This window comes from Austrofundulus limnaeus, unplaced genomic scaffold, assembly GCF_001266775.1.
Source record: "Austrofundulus limnaeus strain Quisiro unplaced genomic scaffold, Austrofundulus_limnaeus-1.0 Scaffold114, whole genome shotgun sequence".
Classification (NCBI taxonomy): Eukaryota; Metazoa; Chordata; class Actinopteri; order Cyprinodontiformes; family Rivulidae; genus Austrofundulus; species Austrofundulus limnaeus.
This window is the reverse complement of record NW_013952516.1, coordinates 221193-230704: the sequence shown is the minus strand read 5'-3', so window position 1 is coordinate 230704 and position 9512 is coordinate 221193. Positions and strand designations below refer to the sequence as shown.

General features: G+C 39.6%; 4 protein-coding genes across 9 annotated transcripts in view; 3 read left to right on the top strand and 1 right to left on the bottom strand.

The window, feature by feature from the left end:
• The window catches only part of si:ch211-102c2.8 (trichohyalin), a gene marked incomplete in the record, with an annotated part of 8144 nt that extends 7913 nt beyond the window's left edge, over positions 1-231 (top strand). Inside the window, 1 exon segment of the mRNA XM_014014310.1 lies at positions 41-231. Within this exon segment, the coding sequence (XP_013869764.1) occupies positions 41-148 (108 nt within the window).
• A 554-nt stretch (positions 232-785) lies between these two features.
• Positions 786-4389, bottom strand: ccdc117 (coiled-coil domain containing 117). Of its 5 annotated transcripts, XM_014014316.1 has the most exons (7): positions 3795-4083; positions 3369-3518; positions 3217-3282; positions 3047-3134; positions 2901-2968; positions 1910-2056; positions 786-1710 (listed from the first exon to the last, which is right to left on the bottom strand). In XM_014014316.1, exons 2-7 carry the CDS (start codon positions 3503-3505, stop codon positions 1473-1475), a joined length of 744 nt encoding a protein of 247 aa, XP_013869770.1. In that variant the 5' UTR covers positions 3506-3518; positions 3795-4083; the 3' UTR covers positions 786-1472. The 5 variants fall into 5 exon arrangements, with proteins under 5 accessions (XP_013869770.1, XP_013869768.1, XP_013869767.1 ...); XM_014014314.1 differs by having other exon boundaries at positions 1013-2056; positions 3217-3264; positions 3795-4389; XM_014014313.1 differs by having other exon boundaries at positions 1013-2056; positions 3369-3555; positions 3795-4176.
• tcn2 (transcobalamin II) lies at positions 4298-7305 on the top strand. Its single transcript, XM_014014311.1, has 10 exons — positions 4298-4390; positions 4571-4639; positions 5016-5205; positions 5291-5460; positions 5545-5697; positions 5946-6118; positions 6249-6423; positions 6516-6696; positions 6777-6895; positions 6988-7305. Exons 2-10 carry the CDS (start codon positions 4582-4584, stop codon positions 7047-7049), a joined length of 1281 nt encoding a protein of 426 aa, XP_013869765.1. The 5' UTR covers positions 4298-4390; positions 4571-4581; the 3' UTR covers positions 7050-7305.
• Positions 7306-7913: 608 nt separating this feature from the next.
• Positions 7914-9512, top strand: part of dguok (deoxyguanosine kinase) — a 7746-nt gene continuing 6147 nt past the window's right edge. For both annotated transcript variants that reach the window (XM_014014309.1, XM_014014308.1), the window contains exons 1-2: positions 7914-8426; positions 8507-8616. In XM_014014309.1, coding sequence (XP_013869763.1) covers positions 8174-8426; positions 8507-8616 — 363 coding nt within the window. In that variant the 5' untranslated portion in view covers positions 7914-8173. The remainder of the gene's footprint in view (positions 8427-8506; positions 8617-9512) is intronic.

Here is a 9512-nt window from a genome sequence, read left to right as displayed (position 1 = left end):
TATATATATAAAACAACACTAAGACATTTCTTTTTCTCAGAAAGCCCTGTGCTCTCACTGGCTTCACGCAGCAGACTGTGCAGCCGCTCACATCCCCTCAGACGTGGCATCATTAAAGCTCCTGCATCACCTGCAGAGCAAAGTTTAGCAGCTCCAAGGAGAAAACCAGACCTTCATGTGGAGTCCAAATCCACCACATATAGAGGCTCTAAATATGTCAGAAACWTGTCTGACAGATGTGTCTGTTCTTTGAAAACGATTTTTTTTTGTTCGTCTTTCAGTCACACAAGATTATTTTTAATGGTTTGTTCATWTTTTGAGGTTTTATCGTTCAGGAATTGCCATAAATATTAACAAATCCACAAAGAATTGATATAGTTTCAAATCATCCTGAAACTGAAATTTTTCCCTCCATCACAGCATTAGACGGTCTCAAGTAAAGGAAGTGAAACACATTTACACCAGTGATCTGATGTTAACTCCTAAAGCAGACTTATGCAACACAAGAATTAACGAGCAGGTCACAGTGACATAGGACAGCATCGAGGTCGTGTACATCAGAGGAAATGAGATTTTATGGCCTTTAGTTACAACGAAACCATGAATGAGTGATAAACTGTCGTCTGAGGATCATGTGAGTTCTAACTTAATAAAGCTGACGGGTCTTTGCAGGAGTCTTGTTATTTTTTGGTCATTTTAAGTTGAAACCACATCAAAAATATTTTCAACTTGTTTCAAATTTTATATTTAAMAGAGGGTTCCCAATAATTACATAACACATCAGCTTCAGTTTAGGATGTATTTAAGCAGTTTAGGTACCAATAAAGTAAATGTAGGACGCCGTAATTTACTTTTACAAAATTCAGGCAACAATAACAAAATAAATCTTCAACGTTCACATTGATGATTTTTAATTACAAAAAGTTAATAACACTTCGTGGCTTGTTGCACTCATGGGCACATACTTAGAAAAATACAAGTAAATCAATAGAAAAAGAAAACTAAAAAAAAAAACATTCTATGAGTTATATTCAAGCATAGGTCACAGATGACACATCTGAAGTAGAGTGAGATTATACTTCCATCACCAAACAACAGGAAGTCACGATGAGAACCTCTGAGCAGCGTTTAGTGTTCTGTTAACAACTCTCAAAGGTCTGAACTGAAACATCCAGGTGCTGAGGTTGACCAAACACACAAGGCATATTCACATTACATCAGCATGTTCCCAGCCTGAAGTATATACAGATTCATTTCTAAGTGTTAAATCTGGTATAAAATGTCTCTGATGTTTAGATGTGAATAAAACTGTTCAGTTAGGTCACTTCACACACCTCAGCTGTCTGTGGACAAACTTACGACTGTGTGCTAAATTTGCACCGGCTGCTCAAAATCCACAAGAGACCAACGTTTCTGACAGATCTGGTCAGCCTGAGCTGTTGTCTGGACTTTTGGCACAGCTCATTCAGTTGTTAAATTTCCATGTCCTCYTCTGCTGAGCTGTTGACCGCAGGGAAACTGTACAGAGGGGAGCTYGTGTCTGCAGGAGGACTCGAGGGGCTGAGTGGGGGGATGGGAGATGGGCAGGGGGTCGGAGGTTGCCGACACGCTGTCTGCTGTTTACGCTGTTTCTGTAACGAGTCCCTCAGTCGCTGACAGAAAGGATCTTCTGGAGGACGCCACAACACCAACTCCATGCCTGAGTGATTCCTGAAAGTTTAGATAAAAAGTTGGTTCAGAATTTGTTGAAAACAAAAGCTTTTTGTCCCGCCCACAACAGAAACCCAAACACAGTGATTCTCTAAGAGTTCGTGTTTCTCTCTCCTCTTTGACGAGAGATTTCCTTTTCTGAATATTCATGCAAGGACACAAGTTACTAGGAAATGAAAGCTGGATAAGAATCCCATACACAGACTGAGCCACAGTTTGAGGGAGGATGTCACTGATGCCACACTGCAGACCCTCCTTCAGACTGTCTGAGATCACCAGCACCGGCCGCCTTGCAGCTGGCTCTACATCAAGATCCTCATCGTCGTCATCATCTTCAAGTGTTATTCTGTGATTCAACAACATGACAAGGTTTGGTTAAAACACCGACAGGATATTATGGGTTTAGGCCACTTTGTGAAGACTTTTTTTTAAAAATTCCACTGATTAAAATTTTAAACATTTGTCTGAAATTAACGCTAAAAGAAAACATAYAAACTCTGTACATGTGACTTCAATAAACTGGACCATTAAAATCTTAATGTAAAATAAGAATTATGTCAAAATGTCTTTGCTTTTARGAGATGATTTGATTTAGAACTGAACCTTTGAAGCACACAAAAATGSTGTGGGACAATAACATTGCCCCTTTTTTCCAGTTTCATTAACTTGTAAAGCAGTTCAAATGAATGAATCACAACAAAAAGAGTTGAACTGCCAGACATACCACACAGCTTGAGAGTTCTGATAAATCAGAAACAAACCCTTTTTGGAAATTAGTACACTTTTAATATTTAAGGTTTTTATTTTTCTCTTTTTCATCATTCTGAAAAACAATAGCAGCAGTTAAACATACTTTTCCTGCTTAGGTTATGTATCGTATCCACAGAATATCTATCTAAAGTAGTAGTTCCCAAAGTTGGGCTTGGGACCACACTGTGTCCTGAAACATCAAGGTGGGATCTTGAAAGTATTTTCAGAATGTCCATTTAAAAATGACTTCTAACATTTATATTGCCTTAGTTGTTACAAGGGTGGGTTTGTGGGTCAAAAGCTGAAAYGTTTGGGAACAAGTTATCTAAAGGATTTGATCATCTCATCTGTCATATTTCTATTTCGTTTATTCTGCTAACAATATTACAACAAAATTAATCTGGGGTCTGATCTCACATGTAGTCAGAGTTGATCTATACCTATCTTCGATCTCCTGCAGTCTCCTCTGAGCTGATTCTATGTCCATGCAGGAACTCTCTGCGTCAGGCTGGGACAGGGAAGAGGAGCATTGTGGTAAAATACAGTTTTCAGGTGCAGAGCAGGACTGTRGGGGAACAAGACTGACTTGCTGTGCAGACAACGCAGGGCAGCTGTTCTCTGAAAGGTCCAATTCAGCCTCAGGCATTAACCTCCTCTTTTTGGCACTGCAACCCCTGATGAAAAATTACCATCAGTACTTAAACACTCCTGTGTGAGTATTTCAGGCATTTTAATATGGTTTTAAGAAGCACTTACTCATCATCTAGTCTTCTGTGCTTCCGGAGCCGTCTTGTCTCCCAGCTGCTGTAGGACAGAAACAACCTTTGGGTAAAAATATTTTTAATGTGTTTCTCTAAAACATCTAGAAATAATTTACACTCTTCAGAACTTCATTGTGAGCTACATACTTGTTATTGTTTGTCAGGTTTTCAGCTGTACTTGGAGAACCCAAGTCAAATTCAGGCAGGCTGGTGGTGGGGCTTGAAAATGAATTCATGGCTGGCAGAAAGCCCAGGTTACTGGATGAAAGAGCAGGATGATGCATGGATACCTACAGCCTGAAATGACAGGTCGAYAAATGCAAACGATGATGATCTGAAAGATCAAAGTAAGAGAATAAGATCAGCTTAAAATATGACACAGTTCTGCARCATCAACGATGCAAGTCCTACAACGCTGCTGTCTGCTTTATTATACCAATATGGATTGTTTATTTCTATAATAGCGGAGTAATGATCGGCCAAAACTTATTTTTTTATACATATAAACGTACGGAAAGCCTTCGAACAATATCGTAGTTCAAGTTAAGCAAAACAAAGACTTCAAACACTGACCTGTAAAGTGCCCAGCCCCCTTTAGCTATTTGTTGTGGTGTCGATGTTTAGCTAGCTTGCCTTCAGTATCCAATGTTTTCTATTAGCATGCTAAAACGAGCTCTAGACGTATTAACAAAATATGCCACACTCAAGCATAAATGGCTCGAGTCCTCTGCCTGGTCCGCGTGTCTTGTTAACTGCTGGCAAAAAAAAGCCCGGGTCAACCTCACGTCGTTGGGTAGAAAAAAAAAACATTGGCCAACTTTCTAGAAAGTGCGTGAGAGACGTTCAGCCACAGAAGTGCATTATGGGAAATGTATTTCGCTGATGGCTACGGTTTTGCTCAAGTATGAGTAAGCGCCCGCCCTAGATTCTGATTGGTTTAGCTTGTCAAGCTGCTCCAGCTTTGGCCAATCACGATAACCTTACTTTTTTTTTTYCCAACAACATCTTGTTTATGTTCACGTTCAGCTGGTGTTTAAAGAGACCCTGACCCCTTTGCTTTTTGTCCTGGTTTTGTCATCTCAAATGTCAGGTCATGTGATACTGAAGTCGTGAAAGCTTTTGTCTCCGTTTCCTGACTCACTTCTGATTTTTCGCTGGACACCGAGGAGGTAAGTATAACAGCAACTSTTTAGTGGTAATATTATTGCAACCCACTGTGTTACACCAATAATAGCTAACCTAGTCTTCCAGTATTCTAGTTAACTGTGTACTGAATGTGTGACTGTATGTTCATATATGTGTTATTACTCTAATGTTTTAGTCGACCTTTTGTTCYTTTTATTAACCAGCTGGAACTAAAATGAAGCTTCTTATAATAATTTCTGGCCTTTTGGCTTTTGTCTCCAGCAAACCCTGTGGTAAGTAACTTTTTAAACACATAAATGTTTATAAAAATAGAACTTTGCTCTCAGTAACTTTCTGGATCATTGTGTTGTAACTTACTCTGGGTTTTCCACAGTGATGAAAGTTGCCACAGAGTTCACCCAAATCACCAAAACTAAATAGGTGGTGGCATTTTTGAGCAGATAGGAAAACAAAATTTAAAACAGGAATTTGATCTCCACCTTTGTAATAGTTTGACTTTTCTTTATCCAATATGCTGATTCAGCTTTTGTTGTTTTGCAATTCTTTCAAGGTTTTTGCTGATTTCAGCACCAGAGCATAGTTGTTTTATATTATCATTTATTTATTTATTTTAGTTAAATTGTTATCATTTTTCTCTCTTTTATCCAGATACAGATGGATCCAACCATGAGCTGCTCATGTCACTTAACAAGAATCTCCTTCGCTCCCTGGATGGACAGGAAGGACTGCCCAATCCCAGCATCCACTTGGCGCTGCGTCTTTCTAATTACCACAGTCTCGTTAAGGAGGCAGATTACCTTAATAAACTGAAAAATGAACTACACAATGACATTCAAAAGTATGTTTTCCCCTCATTCTTTCGGTTCTGAGAATATGATTACTGATTCTCCTTGATGCTCTCTGTATCTCATGTTTATGTTCAGCTCACTCACAAGCAGCCAGCCTGTGACGGGCATTTTGGCGCTGTACAGTCTGGCGTTGAAGTCCTCCTGCTATGACCTCAACACCATCACCTTCACCGTAGGCGACAAGAGCGAGATGCTGCTGACACAGCTGAAGACGCAGATGGAACAGGAGAAAGAGCACATTGCCTGTAAGATTTCCTTTTGCCTTGTTAAAAAAAAGGTCAAAGATCTTTTGTTTCATATATAATTTAATTTTTCTCTCCGTCTCGCAGTCAGCCACCGCCCTTTGACCAACTACTACCAGTACAGCCTGGGTGTGCTGGCTCTGTGTGTGAGCAGCATCCGGGTCAACCACCACGTCATCCACAAGCTCATCAAAGCAGCAGACGACAGTCACTTCAGACATGGAGAAACAGAGAGTATCGGTGAGTTCAACCATGCAGGCCTGGATGCATTTCTCTCATGATAATCACATGAATGTGGTCCATTAAAGGCCTTTCACAGCCTCAAAACCAGTTTCTGTTTCAGCAAAAATCATGTTTTTCTACGTCCTTCCCCAAAAGATTTCATAATTGCTATGAAGTTGTGGAAATGTTGTGAATTTTACCAGTTTTTCAAGTTTTCTTCTGACGAAAGGATTTACCAGATTAATAAGTGATCGATTTTCTCATAGACACCTACGCCATGGCTGGAATGGCCCTGCAGTGTGTGAAGGACTCTGGRTTTTATGTGCACAACCCTGCTGAGCTCGACACAGCTCTTAGCAAGATCAAGCAGAAGCTTCTGGCCTCTCGTCGGGCTGACGGTCACATGGGCAATGAGTTCAGCACAGGTCTTGCAGTTCAAGTAAGAAGTTGTTTGTCTTTTTTTTTTACCGTCACCTGTCTCTGCATCTGCAAAAAACAAAACAAAACAAAAAAAAACATGACAGAATCTAAGTTTTTATAGCTTTATRTACTTATTGGATGTGTTCTAGGCCTTACTGGCAATGGGCAGCGACGTTGCAGACTGTTCAGCCTCAATGGAGGCCATGAGGACGGCTGCTAGAAGTAATGTCTATCACAACCCCATGGCCATTTCCCAAACGCTGCCTGCTCTCCAGAAAAAATCCTACCTGACTGTAAAAAGCAAGCAATGCCTTAATGAGGATAGTGAGTGCTGCGTTGTGTTTAAACCTTTTTGGTTGTAATGAAGGTTTTGTTTGTATCATATCTGATTTTTTTACGGTATTAATCTCCTACAGATTCTCTGGTTCTGGAGCCGACTGAGCCACCTGTGGTCGTGCCGAGCGATACCAAAGTGAATGTGATGGTGGAGGTGGTGACGTCTAGCGGAGCCACGGCTCTTTATTCTGTGGACGTGCCAAAGGGCAGCTCTCTGTTGGAGGCCCTCGATGTGCTGAAAACAAAAAGTGTTGGCTTCACGTGAGTTTATCCAGTGAGCGGTTGTATTCCGGCTTTTGTTTGACGTGCTGCAGTGTGTAATATTTAATGCTGTGTGGCAGGTTTGAGCTGGAGTCTAGCTTGTGGGGACCTTTCTTAAGCACAGTCAATGGAGAGCAGGCCAGGCAAAGTGATCGCAGATATTGGCACCTCTCCTCTGATGGCACGGCACTGACTGAGGGTTAGTAGATTATCAGCTATTAATGCAGAATTACTTCTATCTGTACGTTGTACTTGGATTGGCTAACTAAAATGTTTTTTTCCTTACATCAGGCGTTAATGATTTCAAGATTGAAGCGGCCCAAAAGATCACCATCAAAAACACAAGCTACTGAGGATGCAGCAATGACTGATGGGACTTAGAATCCTTACAACTTAAGAGTTTTTGTTTTGTTTTACTCTGCTCAATGATTGTAATAAATGTTTTGTTCTTCTCTTTAATGGAAATCTTCACAGAATGTTTGCTTGAATAGAGGTGGGAAACTAAAATGAAACTGTGATTTAGGATTACTTTAATTGTCTTTGCTCTGAGTGTTTCCCCCCTATTGGATTTTCTTTGTAACCTTTTAATAAAGATGTGTTTCAAATAAACATCATGGCTATTAATTCAAATAAAATTATAAGTGATGTGAACAACTGAATTGCTCCAGCATCGACAACTTCAATATTTTTTGAGACCACATATATGTTTTTAAGGCAGATGGGATCTGTCTACACAGGGAAAAAACTGTTTAGTTTCAGCCTATTTTACAACCTTTGTCACTCTTTTCATTTTTTAAAAGATTGGTGATTTTACAAAAAATCCTGAAAAATGAAAGTTGATTAAGCCATTTTGTTAGTTGTGTTTTGTTTGTTTATTAAATGAAAGAAAGGTTTACTACAATTTTGTACACCCTTTCATCAGCACATGTTCATATTTTTAGTTTAGGGCAGGAATTAATTGAATTTCTTTAAAAAATGCAATCTTTATGTAACGCTTTATGAGCATTAGACCCAAAACAGTAGACTGTACATTGGCTAAACAAAATGTATTTAATGTGTCTATACCACAAAACATTGATATAAGATAATTTAATAAAAATAAATATGTTGACGCGTTCAACCCACGTGAGCGCTCCCAAGGCTTTTATTGTGAAAGTCAAGAACGTGAACCGGAAATCACTCTTGTTGCTAACGCTACGCTTTCCGCGTCTACTGAGTAGCACTTGTCACCACTTTTTATTTATACATTTTTAGCAAGTTTGTGAGACATGTATTTTATTTAGCACGATAAGAACAACCTAATAAGGTTTTATTTATTTTTAAAACATAAATTAATCGTCACTTTTTTCCCAAAACTGTTGGTTCGAAACGAAAGTTGATGTTACATATTCGTCTGCTAGCTTACGTGACCCCTCGTGGTAATATCTCAGGTTTGATAACTCACGGGTAAATGTGGTAATACTATCTGAATTACGTGATGTATGTTCTGTGCGGAGCTGCTCGCCTCTGTCTTGTGTCTGTAAGACACAAACATCCAGCTTTGACACCGCAGCTCAGGAGGTTTGGACACACAAAGAGGATRAAATTGTACAGCTTCCTTCAAAGTGGAAAAACAGTCARCRWGCAGACAATTTTTAGCGCAGCTATGCCTGAAAACACAAGGTGTTTGTCGTGTTCAGCTGTAGATGCAGCATCCCGAGTGAAGAGGGTTTCTATCGAGGGTAACATAGGTAAGATCAGTTTATATTTCACTATATAACCTGTTTGTGATGTGTCAGTTAATCTGTGTTATAATCCTGCTACATGACAGCTGTTGGAAAGTCGACCTTTGCAAGACTCCTGCAATCTGCTTGTTCAGACTGGGAAGTTGTGGCAGAACCTGTCAGCAAGTGGCAGAACTTAGAGAGCAAGACCTCAAAGGTGGGCAACGATTCATTAGAATACACAGAATCATTCAAGAGTTTTAAAWCACACATTTACTTCCAATGAGCCACTTTCTTGTAATTTTAAAAAGTGGTCTGGATCAATAGTCCAGGCTTCCTGGAGATCTTTCAAAGATTTTATTTGGTCCTCCTCGGCTGCCATTTCATCCATTTTCTGTCCAGTCGGATTACCTGACCAACATTTAGGCAGTGTGTGCTTAAGTAGAGGACAAATGTATGTCAGGCCGAAAAGAAGATAAAGAAAAAGTACCTGAATATCACACCTAATATGTCACTGGACACAAGAGATGCGTCATCCTTCAGTTGATCATTTATGTTTTTGGGGTAGCTAAGAATCACTATTATTTTATGCAGTTTTTAAATTTGCCTGGGGGTTGGGGGTACTTGTTTTATAAAAACATAAATTTACGCGACTCACCTTCAATTATGATAATAAATTTACTCATGCATGAACATTTAATTGCCTAACTACATCCTAAAGTTAAGGACTCCTCATGATAATTATCAATAATAATTTATTGTAGCAAATTATTATTAATAATAAGTGATTAGAACTATATGCAGCAGATGGATCTGAGTCCAGAGTTCTCAGTTTGAAACCTTCTGGAGCTCTTCTATATGACTGAGTGTGGATGGTTGATTGTCTCTGGAGACTGGGGACCTGTCCAGGTGTCTCTGGTGAACTGGAGACCTGTCCAGGTGTCTCTGGTGAACCATGCTGTGGCTTCACCTGTTACATTTTCTTTTTAAAAAAAGAAAAAGTAGCTTGCAAAGCTGTCGCATCAGTGCTACGTGATTAAAAAAAGCAGTTTTCATTGCGCGTCTAATCACACACACACACACACACACACACACACACACACACACACACAC

Coding starts and splice junctions, on each gene's coding strand:
- ccdc117 (XM_014014313.1), bottom strand. CDS start 3,505: ATGCATCATCCTGCTCTTTCATCCAGTAACCTGGGCTTTCTGCCAGCC. Junction 2,969..3,046: donor CTGCGTTGTCTGCACAGCAA/GTCAGTCTTGTT, acceptor TCCCTGTCCCAG/CCTGACGCAGAGAGTTCCTG. Junction 2,057..2,900: donor CTGCAGGAGATCGAAGATAG/GTATAGATCAAC, acceptor GTTGAATCACAG/AATAACACTTGAAGATGATG.